General features: G+C 41.2%; 1 protein-coding gene across 8 annotated transcripts in view; it reads right to left on the bottom strand.

Annotated features, from left to right (window-relative positions):
* Positions 1-1,148: 1,148 nt before the first annotated feature.
* The window catches only part of LOC138804440 (exostosin-like 2), a 28,656-nt gene continuing 11,377 nt past the window's right edge, over positions 1,149-18,427 (bottom strand). For 7 of the 8 annotated variants that reach the window (XM_069988696.1, XM_069988692.1, XM_069988694.1 and 4 more), the window contains 3 exons: positions 8,122-8,549; positions 6,686-6,756; positions 1,149-2,812 (listed from right to left, as the gene is read on the bottom strand). In XM_069988696.1, coding sequence (XP_069844797.1) covers positions 2,327-2,812; positions 6,686-6,756; positions 8,122-8,549 — 985 coding nt within the window. In that variant the 3' untranslated portion in view covers positions 1,149-2,326. Of the gene's footprint in view, positions 2,813-6,685; positions 6,757-8,121; positions 8,550-12,143; positions 12,185-18,427 lie in introns of those variants that run through there. The other variant, XM_069988697.1, reaches the window with a different exon arrangement.

Genomic DNA, 18,427 nt, shown 5'->3' with positions numbered 1-18,427 from the left:
AAGTTGCTGAACTGAATATGTACTGCTTCTGTGATGAGACTGAAGGTATTTGGGGTGATGGTCAGAGAAACTCCATGGCTCCTTGTCTGTTAGTGACACCTTCCTGTTCTACCTGGTGCCTGCAGGGCTTTTCTGTGCCATTAATTTTGCCCTTATGTCAGGAACCCCATCACTCCTAAGTGATTTCCAGAACCAGGAACATGGAGAAGGTGTGGTGGTATTTTTATGCAAGCTACTTCCTGTCTTCCTCACAACCATGTACCATGTGATCATACCTCACTTACCCTTCTCACCGCATTGCAATTTTGAGACCACATAGACATTATGGAAGAAAAATGAGAAAGGATTCATATTTTGCAGATGAGGAAACTGAGACTGCATAGTTAAGTAAATATTGAGGCAAAGATTTGTGCTGGAATCTTCTCACTGGCAAAGCCTGCACATGACTGCTCTGCTATACTGCTGCTGGTATGTGCAGCGATTTTCTCACTAACAAGAACAAGGGGGCAGAATAAGAGGTGTTCAGGAAGGCTGGGCAGTGTGGCTCATGTCTGTTATCACAGCTACTGCAGAGGCAGAGATTAGGAGATCCACAGTTTGAGACCAAACTAGACTAAACAAAACTATGAGACACTCATCTCAATCTACAGTCTGGGTATTTTGGTGTGTGACTATAATCCTTCCTATACAGGAGGCAGTATATAGAAGGATCATAGTCCAAGGCTAGCCCTGGGCAAGAATGTGAGACTATCAAATAGCTAAAAGCAAAAGGGCAATTGTAGTAAGAGTCTAGTCACCATGCTTGCAGGAGTCTTGGTAATGTATATGGAATTGTATTTGCTCTCCAATATCTGAAAACATGATATAATTAAGGAGTGTCAAGCTTAGCTGATTTCTGAAAACACAAGATAAGAAAGAAAATTGGAAAATATTTTCCCTATGAATACTCTTCCCATGGAGAATGTGGGCAGTTTTCTATTTCTTTCTCATCCATGATATTAAATATGAAGAAACTCATATAAAACACACACACACACACACACACACACACACACACACACACACACACACACACACACACACACACACACACACACACACACACACACACACACACACACCCCTTAACAAAACATGAGTCTGCTGAATTAACATTAAACATTGGACGGTTAAAGTTTATTTATTTATCCAATAGTGGAATACCAAGAGGTAAGAGAAAGTATGGACTACCAAGTTTGGGGAAAGCAGATAATTGACATTATGGAGGCTTGAAGTTCTTTTCTCCGTATCTAATGATACCCAGGCATGGACACACTCCAATGTAAAGAAATAACGTAGACCAAACCACAAGGATCTCATTATTAGAATGTGGATCATGATTTCTGTATTTTCACATTTCTCTTATTTTGAGAATGTGTAGGCATTATGTGAAGATATGGAGGAAGAGGAAAGGGGATAGAGAGGAAAGGGGAAAGTGGGGAAGAGGGAAGAGGGGGAGGAAGAAGAGGAAGAGGAAGTGATGAAGACCTAATGAAGTATCCCTTAGCAGCAGTAGTAATCTAGGACTAAACAGATACCAAGGAGGGCAAAGCCATGAATTCATGTAACAGTCCCATCTGCTGGGACTCTCTTGTCAATGCATCTGGTGTAATTGAAATTTCATCAGGATGTATATGGTGCTTTGGGTCTTGTTGAAAAAAGAGGGAAAATTGTTCTGAATGTAAGCATTTGTGTATGATACACACACCCTGCTTAGTATCCGCGAGATAACCTCTGCTTTAATAATAAAAACCATTTGATACTAAGGGTTTTAACTTCTGTGAGCTTTTACTTAAGTCATTCTTTCAGAAGTTATTTTATACAAAAACATAAGGAATTGACAGACATTAGCAAGGTCAAATTCAGTAACAAAATGCAATAACAGTTTTCTCCCAGCTGCCCACTGATGCATATAAGAAACTGCATTTTGGAGTGATTCATGCAATTAATGCAAGCAAACAACTAGACACTGTTGCACTATGACACTTACCCTCTCAATCCCAGCAGGCAAGTCAACAAACATCAAAGCACTGAGGACTATATCAAAACCACAGTCAGAAGGGCCATGGGGGAAGCAAGGGGAACGACAAAAGTTCCTTTTCACTTGGGATTAAAATGTTCTTTAATGGCTTTTCCCTGCACTTCGGGCTTTTGCTCAAGAGGCATTTCAGGCTTCTCATGAAAACAATCAACTGGCTGGATGCTGGTGGCTCACGGCTATAATCCTAGCTACTCAGGAGGCTGAGATCTAAAGATAGTAGTGCCAAGTTTTTCCTCTGCTTCCCTTTCACATTTTACTTTTGTGATTGGCATATGGAAAACCAAACTGAGATATCATAATGTTGGAGTATTTTAGGGGCATGCCATCATAGATATTAACAAGCTTATTTAAGCAGTAAGACCTCTGCAGAAAGTGCTCAGCTCGATGCCACATGCCTGAATAGCCATTGGTTTCCTTTTCCAGATTAATTATATTTACAGGCTTCACAAATACCCCTGAAGTCTTTCCAATGTGCTTGGTGATGATGAAATTCATGGCGATATCATCACAATTCTGAGTTTCATCTATCAGAGCATGGAGGGCTGCAGGCTGACTCTGGAAGAGTTCCAGATATTTGCTACTGAAAAATGAGGCTCCAATCAGCACCATAGAGTACTGGTCTCCATTTACCAACCCCGGTGCTTGTAGTTCAAATCCGCCGTAATTATAGATACCTGAGGACGTGGAGACATGCTTTCGAGGCACAAATCCTACAATTTGGTCAGGGAATTGCTGAAAAGGGAAAAAAGGAATAAGTAAGTATGAGATTTCTTTAAAGACACAGCTAGGTTGGGGCCAGTGGCTTATGCCTGTAATCCTAGCTACTTAAGTGGCTGAGATCTTAAGATCAAAGTTAAAGGCAGCCCAAGCAGACAAATCTTGAGACTCTTATCTCTAGTTAAGTACCAAAAAACTGGAAGTGGAGCTTTAGCCTTTAGTGCAAAAACTAAGAAACAGTGCCCAGGCCTTGACTTCAAGCCCCAGGACATGCACACACGCATAAAAATACACACAAACAAACGTACATATATATATATATATATATATATATATATATATATATATATATATATATATATATATATATATATAGCGAGACTATCCATTTATTATAAAGAGAATAAACCTGATTTGTCAACTTTTCCTTCTTCCCTATTTCTGCATCCTAACTTCATCTCACTCTGGGCTACTTCATAAATTTAATGTCCTTGAAGGTCACTGTTGATTTTCTTAATGTTTTATGTTGCTAGGGTGAGGTGCCTTATACCCATAAGTTCCCCTAAGTACAGGAAAGTGGAGGTTGTGAGAATCTCTAAGGCCAGTATAGACAAAATAGTAATTTTAATCTCTTTTTGACTCGAGTATTTCCTTTTTTTTTGGTCGGTCGTGGGCTTTTAACGCTGGGCCTGAGTACTGTCCCTCAGCTCTTCAACTCAAGGCTAGCACTCTACCACTTGAGCTACAGCACCATATCCGATTTTCTGGTGGTTTATTGGAGATCAGAATTTCAAGGACTTTCTTGCTAGGGCTGGTTTTGAACTGCAATCCTCAGACCTCAGCCTCCTGAGTAGCTAAGATTACAGGTGTGAGCCACCAGCACCGGCTTTTAGTATTTCCTTCTTAAAAACATGAGATAATATAAGATATATATGGTATATATATATGATAACTATGGGATACACATATAAGATTTATATTGATAATATTTCTTATATATGACATATATGTTACATATAATATGTCTTCTACATCTCATATGTATTATATAATCTTATATCTTATATTTATATATAGCTCATTTCTTATATACATATATAAATCCTATATATCTTACATATCTATATCTAATATTATATATATATATATATATGTGTGTGTATGTATGCATAGACATCCAAGTGGGAAATGTGTCAAGAACTTTGAGGACATAAGATAGTAAACCACTTAATATTATTAGGTTGAGACAAGGAAAAACAAAATTCAATCAAAGCAAAAGAAAACAACACTGACTCAGGAGAAAGGGATAAGGGCTTGATGCGTTAAAAGTTTAGTTCAAAATTAATTCAAGTTCCATTCACTAAATCTCCTATGGATGAACTCAGCCTAGGCAGTTCAGCACAGACAGGGAACAGGGAGTCACCAGTCACGATGCTGAGAAAGCTGTAAATGCAGCAAGGTTAGCCAATGAGACATTGGCGGTGCAGAGACACCTGTGTTGCTGGAGGCAAGGAGGAACGTTGGTGGATGGGGAATAAAATACCTCGGGGCTTCAGAAAAATGCCCTTGACAAGGCAGAGAATGAAGGGGCTTTCACAGCTGGATGGAGGAGGGCAGGAGAAAGCAGTGAGGACGGAGGAACAGATTGTACAGACGCAGAGGTGCACACTGAGTCTCACCTCTTGTCCACGTGCTCTAATTTACTCCACAAGGAACTCCTGTCACTCATGGAAGGAGTCAGATTATCTTAGACAATGGCTGGAAATTACTCTTGCTAGTTGCTGACTAAAACTTAAAAAATCCTATTTATACCTCTCTTTTATTTTTTCAGTACTGGGGTTGGCACCTAGGGCCTCGTGCTTACTAAGCTGGGCTCTATTACGGAGCCATGCCTCCAGCTCTGTTGTTCCATGGTTATTTTTAGGACAGGATTTTGCTTCCCACCTAGGTGCAAGCCCCCAGCCTTGATCTATCTATTTTGAGGTTCCTTGTGGCTGGAATCACATATGCACCCACCTCATACAGCTTGGACTTTTCTGCCAGGAAGTGTGTGTGTGTGTGTGTGTGTGTGTGTGTGTGTGTGTGTGTGCGCGTGCGTGCACATGTGTGCATGCAAGCGCGCATGTGCATACATGTGCACACACTAGTCCTGGGGCTTGAACTCAGGGTCTGGTCATTGTTTCTCTGAGCTTTTGGCTCAAAACTAGCACTGTATCTCTGTTGTAGGGCTTTACTCTGGTTTTTGGTAGTTAATTGGAGAAAAAGAGTCTCATGGACTTTCCTGCCCAGGCTGGCTTTGAACTGTGATCCTCAGATCTCAGCCTCCTGAGTAGCCAGGATGACAGGCATGAGCCACTGGTGCCTGGCTGAAAAAGTTCTTTTAAGCTCAGAGCTTTTCACGCCAGGAAGTTTGATCTGCACAGATGTACTGTGCCCCCTCCCCGCTCCTACCTCTGTACCAGAGTTTGAAATCAGGGCCTCACACATTCTTGCTGGATATTTTTTCACTCAGGGCTGGCACTCTACCATTTGAGTCATACCTATAGTTTGATCTTTTGCTGGTTATTTGGAGAAAAAAAGTTTCCCAGATTCATCTGCCCAGTCTGGTTTGAACCATGAACAATTCCTCCTCAGGAACTAGGATTCTAGGTATGGGCCACCAGTGCACAGTTTATGTTTATCTTTAACTTTGATTTACTTAGATTATTCATAATCCTCATATTGTGCCTGCCTTCATCTTTACATTTGGAGTAGATTGATTTTTTTTTAAATAGAAATAAAATGATGTTTTACATTAGTACTTTTAGCCTAAAAAGCTTTTATTTATAGGACTGGGAAAAGCTACTAATCTAAACTGCTGACATAGTTCATCAGCAATGTAGGCATGAAGTTAAGACCACAGATTTCAGAAGGCGGCTATATACATGGAACTGTGACAACTACCATTCATGCTAATAAAGGAATTATTACAGTACAAATCAGACCATGTATGGTACAGCCTTGAGAGTATCTGAATGCAGTTCTGGTCTCAGGTAATTATAGTGCAACTTGTAAAAGTTAGTTATGATTAGTACTACATATTCGACAGAGTGCTAGTGACAACATATGTTCATTTATCCAAGCTAGGATTTAGGAAAAAAAATAAAGGAAACTAATACCTGACAGTCCAATGGCAAATGCAGACATTTCTAAACTGGTATTGCATTTTTTGAGATAATAAATTCATTCTCAAAAAGCTTTTTAAAAATGTTGATACAGTTGGGTGCTAGTGGCTGTAATCCTAGCTACTCAGGAGGCTCAGATCTGAGGATCATAGTTCAAAGTCAGCCTAAGCAATAAAGTCTGCAGGACTTTTACCTCTTATTAATCACACACACAAAAAAAGTGCTGTGGCTTAAGTGGTAGAGCACCAGCCTTGAGCACAAAGGCCCAAGGACAGGCCCAGGCCCTAAGTTCAAGACCTAGGACCAACACACACACACACACACACACACACACACACACACACACACACACACACACACACACACACACACATACACACACACACACACACACACACACACATACACACACACACACACACACACACGTATATTTCTCATTCAAGACACTTGTCTATGGCTTGTAGAAATGATCTCTTCTCATCTTTCCTGTGTCAAATGATTTCTCAGTTGTTCTCTAGGAGATAATTCCAGCTATTCTTCCCTATACTTCCCAATATTAAACCAACTTTCAAAATGGCTTAATTCAGCTCTTGAAATCTTGATCAGCTTACGATGATTTTGTTTATGTTTTAGAAATATTCTGCTTAAGATGTTTTGAGTAACTCCCACATTAAACTATAGCATATTGATTTAAGCATTGGATAAGTTTTAGCAACATTACCTGCCACACTGAGAAAGCAAAAACAAGATCCTGGGCACTAATGAGTGTATCGTCATCCACCATTAACACCGCTGAAACGAAAGGAAAATAAATTTACATTGAACCCTTTGGATTTGATAACAAAAGCAATAAGATACAATGGTATCTAAATAGATCATTTAAATGAAGTATTTTCTGATCCAGTTAGTGAGTAATAACTGTCTTCTGATAGATTTATTTAGTAGAAAAAAATCTTTTTGAATTATAATTGATTTCAAAATAGCCCCAGAGGGAAATAAGCAGATAATTAGCATCCATCATCCTAGAAACTAATGGCTCTTAAAACAAATAAAATTTCTTATAAGCAAATTACAACTTTATGAAAGGGTTACAAATGGGAGGAAGAGAGTGACAAAAACGTATGAAGCATAAGATAAACAGCATCTTACTACTTTTGCTATAATTAATCATGTATATTATAGCATTTGTCAAACTTTTTTTATTGTAACAATATTGCTTCTTTGTTACTGCTGCAAGATATATGTGATTTCCTCACCAGCAAACTGCTCTTTGAAATCCTGGAAACTTCCTTCAGCTTTTCAAAGTGGGGTGTGTGTGTGTGTGTGTGTGTGTGTGTGTGTGTGTGTGTGTGTGTGTGTGTGTGTGTGTGTGTGTGTGTGTGTGTGTGTGTGTGTGTGTGTGTGTGTGTGTGTGTGTGTGTGTGTGTGTGTGTGTGTGTGTGTGTGTGTGTGTGTGCGCGCGCACGTGTGCACGCACCAGTACTAAGGCTTGAACTGAGGGTCTGGGTGCAGTCCTTGAACTTTTTTGTTATTGTCAAGATGCTGTGCAGTTACATAAAGTTACAGTTACATAAAGTAATAAGTACATTTTTGTCAAAGTTGTTACTCTATCCCTCATTTTTCTCCTACTTTCCCTCCCCCTGAATCCCTTCCCCTCAAGTTGTACCGATCATTTCCAACATGTCTTGTGAATATAGTTGTTGCATGGGTCACACAGAGCTCCTTCAACTTTTTTCTTCAAAGCTAGTGCTCTACCACTTGAGCTACAGCTCCACTTCTGGCTTTTTGGCGGTTAATTGGAGATAAGAGTCTCAGAAAGCCTAGGCTGGTGGCTCACACCTGTAACTCCTAGCTACTCAGGAGGCTGAAATCTGAGGATTATGGTTTGAAGTCAGCCAGGGCAGCACAGTCTGTGAGACTCTGATATCTAATAAACTGTGGGGGGTGGGGGGGAGGAAGAGGAGGAGAAGGAGGAAGAGTCTCAGAGACTTTTCCTGCCTAAGATGGCTTTGAATTTCAATCCTCAGATCTCAGCCTCCTGTAGCTAGGATTACAGGTATGAGCCATTAGTGCATAGAGAGACAACTGTTTTGCAAGAATCCCGAATCCACATCCCTACATCTGCCCTATCAGACTTACATTTCAGCCCTAACTCACCTTTGGTTTCCAGTTCTGGGAAGACCTGTAATCGATTCCTCATTCTGTTTGTGGTTTGCGGTTTGAAGATCACAGGGACAGGGTGTGGCCCCAGAGAGTTCCACAACTCATCCGGCCCTTTCTCTCCAACATTGTTCCACACCACGATCACTTTGTGGAGGTGAGGGACTGCCTGATAATGATTTAGAAGTCTTAACAAGAGATCCGTTCTGTTGTACGTCTGCATAATGAGAGTAAAGGAATCCAGGGGGGGCTTGCCCTGGGGTTTCATCTCCCGACGCAGGGTGAGGATCTTGTCTTCTTTGATATTTGGAAGTAGGTTGGTCAGAGCTCCAGCCACAAGCAGTAACACAAGGATGACCACCAGAGAGAAACGCAGCACCCGGATCCCCATGACTCTCCCAGGAAGCTTGCAGACGGGGCAACACCTGGAACAGATATGGGAGTGCAAGCCAGATCGTGAGCATTTCTGTGAGTAGTCAGTGTGCTTTTGTGAGTAATGTACTTTTGTTAGTCAGTGTGCTTTTATGAGTAGTCAGTGTGCTTTTGTGAGTAGTCAGTGTGTTTTTTGTGAGTAGTCAGTGTGTTTTTGTGCCTTTTCAACCAGGATAGAGATCCATCTTAAGTTCGCTTCATTCAAACTGACCCCTGTTGGTCTTTTTCTCCATGTCAGTACTGGGGCTTGAATGCACAGCCTCATGCTCTCACTTGGTTTTTCCACTCCAGGCTGGGGGGGCTGTGCCACTTGAGCCACATCTCCATCCTAGCTTTTTGCTGGCTGATTGGAGCCAAGTCTCCTGGTTTATTCTGTTCAGGCTGGCTTTGAACCAGGATTCTCAGATCTTAACCTCCTCAGTAGCTAGGATGACAGGTGTGAGCGAACTGGCCACTCTTTTTGGTGATTTGGCAACATTTCTTTTTTTTTTTTTTTTTTTTTTTTTTGGGTCCGGTCATGTGGCCTGGACTCTGGGCCGGTCACATTTCCTTCTTTTGGAGACCATTTGTTTTGTAGTGGTATACCAAATAAGAATTAGTTTTTTCCTTTTTTAATCGCTAAAAATCTGGATCCGATGGGCTGGGAAGGTGGCTCAGTGGTAGAGCACTTGCCTTGCATGCTCGAGGCCCTGGGTTTGATTCCTCAGCACCACATAAGCAAAAAAAAAAAAAAAAGCCGGAAGTGGTGTTGTGGCTCAAGTGGTAGAGTGCTAGCCTTGAGCTGAAGAGCTGAGGGACAGCACCCAGGCCCAGAGTTTGGGCCCCACGACCGGACCCCTCCCCCCAAAAATCTGGATCCAAGATTATTGTATCTCCACATTTTCTTATATTGTCAATGAATTCTACAAGGTGGGTTTCATATTAACCTGTCCATAAGTATGTACAATGTACTTTGATCAGATTCACTTCCTTCTTTCTCTCCCACATCACTGCTTCTATCCAGAGATTTATTTTTTAAATGAGATTATAGTTCTTTCAGAGAGACTTGGTAATCCAAGGCTTTAACATCATCCCTTTATGAGACGTCCCTATGAGAATGGAGAACTCCCAGAACAAGTGCATACACTCCATGATATAATGGTGTACTAAGTAACATCCAAGCGAAAAAAAAGCTTATTTTATTTTGTGCTTTCTGGAACAGGATCTTGCTTTGTAGTTCAGATCAGCCTCAATCTGACTTACATTGCTCAGGCTGGCCTAGAACTCATGATCCTCCAGTCTCTGCTTCCTGACTGCTGGGATTGCAGGTATGCTCCACCCTATCTGGCCTCAGGAAGAGTTTATTGAGAAGAATGTGTCCAGCAATACTTCTCAACAATCCAGATTTGAAAAGCAATGTTCCCTTCACAGGGGAGTGCTCTTTAAGGGGCTTCTAAGGTTATTCTGTTTTATATTTTTTCTGTAGTTTGTTCTATTAAGAAAAGCACTTTTGTGTTTGCATTTCTATCATGGCCTCACTCCTAAGATATGAATAAATTGAATTATGTTTTAAGCAACCTCAGCTCTATTGTGATTATTTTTCAAGGACAGCAATTTAAGGCATTAGAATAGAATATTTTCATTTCAAGTATTCTCTTACTAAAACAACACATACCACTAGTATATCCAACTAAAAGCAAGCCACATGAATTCATAATCTTGATTCAAAGACCTTGAAAGTCCTTTTAATACTGAATTAAAAACAGGTTCCTTAAATCAGTTTCAGTTCTGCATAAAAATGGTCAGTTGAAAACCCTTAAGAGTAAAGAGTATTTTGCCAACTGCTTTAAATAATGCAAGCAAGAATCAAGATCTTTGTCTAGATGGGGGTATTATAAAACATGTATAAGTTGTTTCTGGTCTCTAACTAGTAATAACTCACTATTGGAAATTTGGTGCAGAAAAAACTAATGGAACTTATTCTATCTTACTATAAATATATGTCAAAGACACTCAAATGGCTATTTTACTTTTATCTGCACTTTTTAAGGAGTCTATTGGCTGTGGCCAATATGGAAATTTTCTCTTTCAAATACTTTCTAATCCCTTATATTACCTGTATCAGAAAGGTTTCCAGAGGTATGAATAATTTATGACCTCAGAATTAGAGTATAAATATTTAATTTCATATTTACTAAGTACTGAAATCCAAGAAAATTATGCAAATCTTTTTAGTTTGCATAGGAAAGCCAGGATCCGCAGCCACCAGGGAAGTGGTTTAGGCTCAAGTGATAAGAGTTGATAAGAGCGCTAGTCTGGAGTAAAAGATGCTCAGGGACAGTACCCAAGCATGCTTCAAACCCCACAGGACTGGTACAAAAAAAGTGAATAATACCTAGTCTATGAAGCAATAGTTATATATTCTCTCACATATGTTTTTAAATGGACAAGGCTATTTGAACTGACACAGACTTGCCATTCACAATATCTACCAAGTTACCTAGGAAGAATGCTGTAGAAGAATCTTTTTTCCTTCAAGGTTAGTTTCTTTAGATTGGAAGAATGATAATTATCCGGAGCTGTAAACACATTTCATTCAAGCCAGAACAGAGAATGAAGGAAGATTAGCAGTGGCCTCTGGCTCATAAGGTAGAAAAGCAATGAGCAACTTGATGACATAAAAGGAGAAGCTGTCATTTCATCTTGTGCCACAGATGGTAGAAGAATGATACTATTCTGCCATTCCACCATGAGATCGGCTTGTTACTGCACAGACTGTTTCTCTTCAGGCTCATCCTCCAGAATTTATATGTGTTTGCCTGAAAACATATGATCTTAGGGTGCAGATGCTCAAAAAAAGAAAAAAAGCCTCTATCTGCCAAGAGATAAAGTCATTTCAAGGTACAATGTAGAGGTCAATTCAAAATCTGCATTTTCCTACAGTGAATCTGCATAATGAAGAATTGGAAGAGATAGTTGTACAATGGGTAAGCAGTTTCTGGCCAGGTTTGTTTATTTATTTAGTGCTAATACTGGGGATTCAACCCAGGGCCTAGATTCTTCTATCCCTTAGCCTTTTCACACAAGGCTAGTGCTCTACCATAGGAGCCATAGCTCCAGTTCTGGTGTTTTGTTGGTTAATTGGAGATAAGACTCTCCATGGAGGGCTAGGAAGCTGGTTCAGTGGTAGAGCACTTTCCTTGCATGCCTGAGGCCCTGGGTTCGATTCCTCAGCACCACATAAGCAAAAAGAAAAAAGCTAGAAGTGGCGCTGTGGCTCAAGTGGCAGAGCGCTAGACTTGAGCTGAAGAGCTGAGGGACAGCGCCCAGGCCCAGAGTTCAGGCCCCACGACCGGACCCTCCCCTCCCCCCCAAAAAAAAACCCCAAGAATCTCCATGGACTTTCCTGTCCAGGCTGGCTTTGAACCTTGATCCTCAGATCTCTACCTCCAGAGTTAGCTAGGATTGCAGGGGTGAGCCACTGGTACCTGGCTTGGTCAGGTTTACTGCATGCAGATGATAGAAATCATTCAAACAGAGGCCAAGGGGTGGGTACCTATATACGGTGAGCTGATGAATAGCTTCCTGTATTGGTCTGTGCTACTTACCAAGAAAACGCTTCCATCCACTTCTCTGCTCCCTCATATCTCTCACACCTTACCAGCACTGAGAGCGTGTTTTCACAGCTCTGGGTACTCAGTGCTCCGGTGAACTCTGACCATAGTGCTTTTAGACCTTGCATCCATATTTCACAACAGTGCCTCTAGCTTTTCTCTCAGCATGCAATTTCTGCCCGTCTTCATAGTCCAGAACAGTGACTGGCTCATTTTTTGCACTGGTGTTTTTATTTCTTGTTAGGTTAATGGAATGTGGCAATCTCTGTTTACATTATTTTAACCTTTAAAATGGATGCCTAAAAACATTGAACCGAATAAACTCAAATGCAAATTGGGGCCCAATTAGGACTAAATAGTAGGTAAGAAATGTTTCCTACATAACACACCTGGGACGTCATGTGAGAAAAAGCAATCTTTTCAGTGCAACTAAAACGTCTCCATGTTGTAAGCAGCCACCATTGTATACTGATAGTTCCTGGTACCAATATTTACTGGAATCATTTGCTTCTTAACTTTCAATTGTAAATATCGTCTATGCTGTTTGTGATCAGCCAGTCATAGCAGCTATATAAATCTTGGTCAACAAAGTTCAAGAGCAGATGCTCTTTGGGTGGGAACTTTCCACTGACTTTACAGAACTCTCTGTCTATAACTGCAGCAGCCCAGCCTCAGACCCATTCACAACCCTGTTACCTGTCAGCTATGATGGGAAAAATGTGCTTGGTTGCTTCCAAAAGGATAGCCATCCCTCTCCTTACAGACCTTTCATGGATGGTTAGAATGCTTTCTAACTTTCCCTGTGTTACCCATCACCCTGGCAACCAAGTGGAAAGAAATTGTGAACTTGACTCCTTAGCCACAAGGAAAAGGGACATCACTCCTTGAATTAGGATAAAAACCAAGCAGGAACCCTCCTTCCCCCACCCCCACTCCGAGTGCCTGCCTAGCCTCTGGTCAAGAAATGGAAAAATAAAAGGAATGAGCAAGTAAGCAGGCTAGGAGGGACCATGATAAAATACGTTCCAAGAGTCTCCTAGGGGAAAATGCTAAATTAAAACGACAATCCCTGTGTTAGTGAGGAAACATAAAAGAAAGGACAAATGATTACATATTGTTTTATCAGGACTCAGGGGCCGATCTTAGAACCAGCTATCCTTTGGACTGGGTTTGACAAGTATGAACCACTCATGTACATCTGCTAAAAGCTAAAGTCATTCAGTAACAAAAATTATGTTCTCTGCAGGAAACAGGATCCTCCAAAATATTAAAAATAGTTCTGCTTCCCTTCAAAGTTAAAGCAGAGAAGAAGCCAGTGGAGACAGAGCCTCCTGGCTGAAATCTACTGTCTTTCCATTTCTCCCTTAATTCCCCTTGGCTCAGGCACCTCAGTTGACTTCCCCAGTTCCTCCCTCCCATTCCCCTATTCCTTTCCCTCACCACCATAAGAACCATACGTCTAAGTCATTGGAAACCTCCCCGCTTTCCTCAATGGGCCATAGGGAAAAAAAAAAAAAAGATCCTTCCTTTTATACACCCACTGACTTCTGTATTTCTCTCTGGATAGAGAGAAATCCCAGGGAATGGGAGCCTGCCTCACACCCCCAGACACTCCAGGGCTGGGGTGAACCCCAGACCCCAAGTACTCTCAAGCAGCACTCTGGATGGTCCGAGATGAGAGTAGGAGGCTGTGCTGTTATGTCGGGACCAAGGCAATGGGCTTCACCTCTCTTTCTCAGAGGATCTCCCTGTCCTCCCCCCTCCCCCACCTCCAGGGCAATAAACAAAAAAAGAAGAGTTCCCACTATTGGGCAATCTGGGGGATGAAGGCAGTTGATGCCTTGGGTCCCCGAGGCACTGGTCTTAGGACCAGGTGTAAAAAGGCAAGAACCAGGAGTGTCCTTGTGTGTTTCCAACAGTCACACATCTGTGGAGTAGAAGAGGTAGCGGGTCATGAACTTGACCTCTAGCCCACGGCTACCACGCATATCACCCTTCTGCTTTCACTACTGTGGTCAAACGACGTCTTAGATCTCCCCTTTTCACCCCCCCCCCCCATTTCGAAAGATACTCTGCACTGAAATGTTTTTGTTGTTGTTTTTGTTTTTGTCAGACGTGGGGCTTGAACTCTGGGCCTGGGTTCTGTCCCTTAGCTCTTCAGCTCAAAGCGAGCACTCTACCACTTGAGCTACAGCGCCACTTCCTGCACTGAAATGTTTTTTGAGCATTACTCCCCTAGAAGGCTCCTGGTGAGTGCACCAATTTGCTTAGGAAGGAAATCATCATTTGTTAGACAATATTACACTCGTGAATTTCCCCAAGGAGGCTTAGGCAGTAACAATAATCAGAAACTCGATTGCTTAAGCAGGCAAGCAGCATGCAGAATTTAAACTGACAAAAGTCTTAACCTAGTTGACAAGTGAAAATATAGCTTGGGATCTGACAGTGACAAAAACGGTATACTTCAGGATGACTGGCATAGAAAGAAATCCAAGTCAGCCCACCATTGCCCACAGTGAGTCTCTGCCATTAAAACTTTGTGACATAACTCGAATTTACTTCACCGCACATTAAAGAGTGTCAGAAATAAAACATCAAAGGCCATTTCTCTTCACAGGCTTTTTCAGAATTCAATAGCGGTATTTTATACTAGACTGTTTTGAGAATAGTGGGTTCTTTGGTTTTTGTACTGTGGATTGAATTCAGAGCTTTGCATATGCTAGGTAGGTACTCTATGACTTGAGTCAGATGTCCAGCTCCTTTGGTTCATGGGGCTTGAACTCAGGCCTGGGCGCTGTCCCTGAGCTCTTCAGCACAAGGCTAGTGCTCTACCATTTCCAGTGCCACTTCTACTTTTCTGAGTGGTTTATTGGAGATAAGAGGCTCGCGGACTTTCCTGCCTGCTGTCTCTGAACCATGATCCTCAGATCTTAGCCTCCTGAGTAGCTAGGATTACAGGTGTGAGGGTCCTTTGGCTATTTTTAGATTGGGTCTTGCTTTTTGCTCTGACTGGCCTCCTACTCGTGTTTCCTCATGTTGATGGGGATGACAAATGTGAACAACTGTGCTACCCCAACCATTGTTTCCCCTGTAGCTGGGACTACAGGCATGAACCACTACACTCAGTCATTGGTTGAAACGAAGTGTTGCAAAGTTCTGCTAGGGCTGTCTTTTATCTGTGAGTTCCCCAATCTCTACCTCTCAAGTAGCTAGAATGACAAGCATGAGCCAATGCTTACGGCTGGGGAATACTTTCTGACTTAAAAACTTCACCTTTATCTATGAAATTCGTTCTTATTATTGTAATCTTAGGAAGGACATATAACTTTCTTCATCTACAAATTCTACACTATTCTTCTAACATGTTTCCTCTTACTTTTTTCCCCCTAAGCATATATGTTTTTACTAGGATCTACAGTAAAGAACAGGAACAAACTTAAAACAATAAAACGGATAATATAGGGTGACTGATTAATCTTGGGATCTTACTGTATTAATGACTAATAGCTATATGTTAGATTATCTTAGGGAAGGTTAACTATGCAATGGACTATTAAGAGTAAAAATATATCCATTTTCTGCAGCCAGTATAACTGTGTGTGTGTGTGTGTGTGTGTGTGTGTGTGTGTGTGTTCGCGCGTGCGTGTGTGGCCACTGACAAAAATGTATTTTTATTTTGTGCCAGTACTGGGGCTTGAACTCAGGGCCTCAAGCTTTTACACTCAGGCTGGCACTTTACTACTTCAGCCATAGCTCCCCTACTAGCCTTTTATTGGTTAAGTGGAGATAGGAGTCTTAAGAACTTTTCTGCCTAGGTTGGCTTTAAATCCCTATCTTTAGCTCTCAGCTTCCTGAGTAGCCTGGATTACAGGCATGAGTCACCAGTGTGTAGATCACTGACCATTATTTAAACCTGTACGTCATTAGGAGTCCTTGTCCTACTTTTAGTACTTTTTTTTTGAAGCTAGAGCTCTGAAATGGAATAGCTAAAGCTTATTGGAAGGGATAGATGGTATGACAAGAGGTCATGTCTCAGTGGACGCTGTAAGGAAAACACTTCTGTGTGGATTACATGCCATGCCAAGCCTGCTGTCAGCAGCTAGGCTGAGGGAGCCCTTTCTGTATGGTCAAATCAAGTTAGAATGAACCAGGCAGCCTTTAAAACAGAGATTCTGGTGATTAACTAACTTGGCCTCTCTTTCCCATCCCGATTCTACTCTTAGGTCCTCAGCAAAAGCTGCCAACCAATCGTGTGACATTTTCAATGTTTCTTCTTCCTTTTCCTACTCAAGGCTTCATATTTCCTCAAAACTGCTTCAGGCAGCCCCTATCAATGGATTAGAGTTTATTTTATCATCACCGATATAAGGGGCACAACATAAGTATTGCATAATTTGTAAAGTAAAACCTGCCTCCTTTAATCCAGCCATTTGTCACTGAGGCAGACGGTAAGTTCTTCTCCACTTTCTAAGTACATATGTGTGAAAGATGGGAGAGGAACGTTCTTTCTAATCTTGTAACTTTCTCTTGGAATTGTCTATTATTTGGAACTGATGATGATGATGATGATGATAATGATGATGATGAGACTAACCTAACACACATATACTAGTGTGATAGTAAGGGTAACTTTTTTCCTAAAAATGCTGAAGACTTGTAAGGATTGAACAAGTCAGTATATCCTAAGAAGAAAGCTAGAAATAGAAAAGCAATTTTAGCTCAGTACAGTGCAATGTACAATTTGTTCCAGAAATGGGTCAAAAAAGAAACCAAGTACATCTGCACATGTATTATTTGTACCATTCCATAATACTGGAACTTTTCATTTAAACCACTATCAGTTTTAGTTATAGGAAAATGGATGGGGTGGACAGTAGTCAGGATCATTATACCACAGATCCTTAGACTATTTTATAGAACATATCCCTTTTCACCAATACTGGTTTTCCAAAATTACTTCTGTAAGAGAAATGAGATTTCATACATATGAATTAGACTTGTTAAGTATTTTTGGATGCTAAATCTAAGCTAGAAACAATCCCAATGCATGTGAGTTTTCTCATTTATTTCAAGGAAGTTTAAATACCCATAGTATCCACCAGTCAACAAATATTGACAGGTGTTTTGCACGTGCCCAGCATTGTCACACATAGTGAGCAGCAGACAAAGCTTCTGCCCTCACTGAGCCTAGCAAGAGTAATGACAGTGCTTCATAACTTCCCTGTCTCCTTTTACAATTCTTCAAATAAGCAATGGATCAAAAATTTTTAAAGGGAAGAGCAACAGTGGCTCACGCCTTGTAATTCTAACAACTCAGGAGGCTGTGATCTGAAGATCATTGTTCAAAGCCAACTGGGGCAAGAAAATCCACAAGACTCTTATCTCCAATTAACCACCAGAAAACCAGAAGGGGAGCTGTGGCTCAAAGTGGTAGAGTCTTGAGTAAAAAGAGGTTAGGGAAAGTGCCCCGGCCCTGAGTTCAGGCTCTATGAAAGAAAAAAAAATGTCCAGAAGAGGAGGTGTGGTTCAAGTGGTAGAGCACTAGCCTTGAGCAAAAAAAATTCAGGGACAGTGTGCAGGACAGGAGTTCATGCCCCAGGATTGGCGTGCATGTGCATGTGCACACACATGCACATACACACACATACATACACACTTAAAGGAAAGAAAACAATTTCACTCTGTTCTGTAAATGGGATAGTTGAGTCAAACCAGTAAATGAACTTATTGAGTCAAGGAAGACTGGCAAATGAGTCAGAATCAAACCCTTGACACTTATACTTTAGCCACTTTGACTTATCTTTATCTCCTGCATGATCTTGACTTTTAACTAAATTCTAGTCTACAAGAAATTTCAGATACTTGATATTGAAGTTGGGGGCACAGCTTATTGGCAGAGGGCAGGGGTCCATGCTTAGAACATGTGAAGCCAGAGGTTCAATCACTAGCACTAAGAAAAAAAGATGGGCACAGGTACGTTTGTTGACTTCATTCTACAGTCTGGACTCATATCAAGGGATCTACAAATCCTGGCTCAAGTAAGAACTTCTGTTTCCAAAGAAAAGAAAGCACATCCAAAGAAAATCATGTTCCTCAGATAAAAATACTGGCATTTCATCCATGTTCATAGTAGCATTACTTACAACAGGCCAAAATGCAGAAGCCATCTAAATGTCCACAGATAAGCCAGTCAGAAATTGTCTACAAAGGACTCCTTCTCAGCCTTGAAAAGGAAAGGAATTCTAATACCTGCTCCAATATACAGGATGTCTTCAGGA

This window comes from Dipodomys merriami, unplaced genomic scaffold, assembly GCF_024711535.1.
Source record: "Dipodomys merriami isolate MVZ:Mamm:240054 unplaced genomic scaffold, mDipMer1.0.p SCAF_365, whole genome shotgun sequence".
Lineage (NCBI taxonomy): Eukaryota > Metazoa > Chordata > Mammalia > Rodentia > Heteromyidae > Dipodomys > Dipodomys merriami.
The sequence above is the reverse complement of the archived record's forward strand: the minus strand, read 5'-3'. Positions and strand labels throughout refer to the sequence as shown.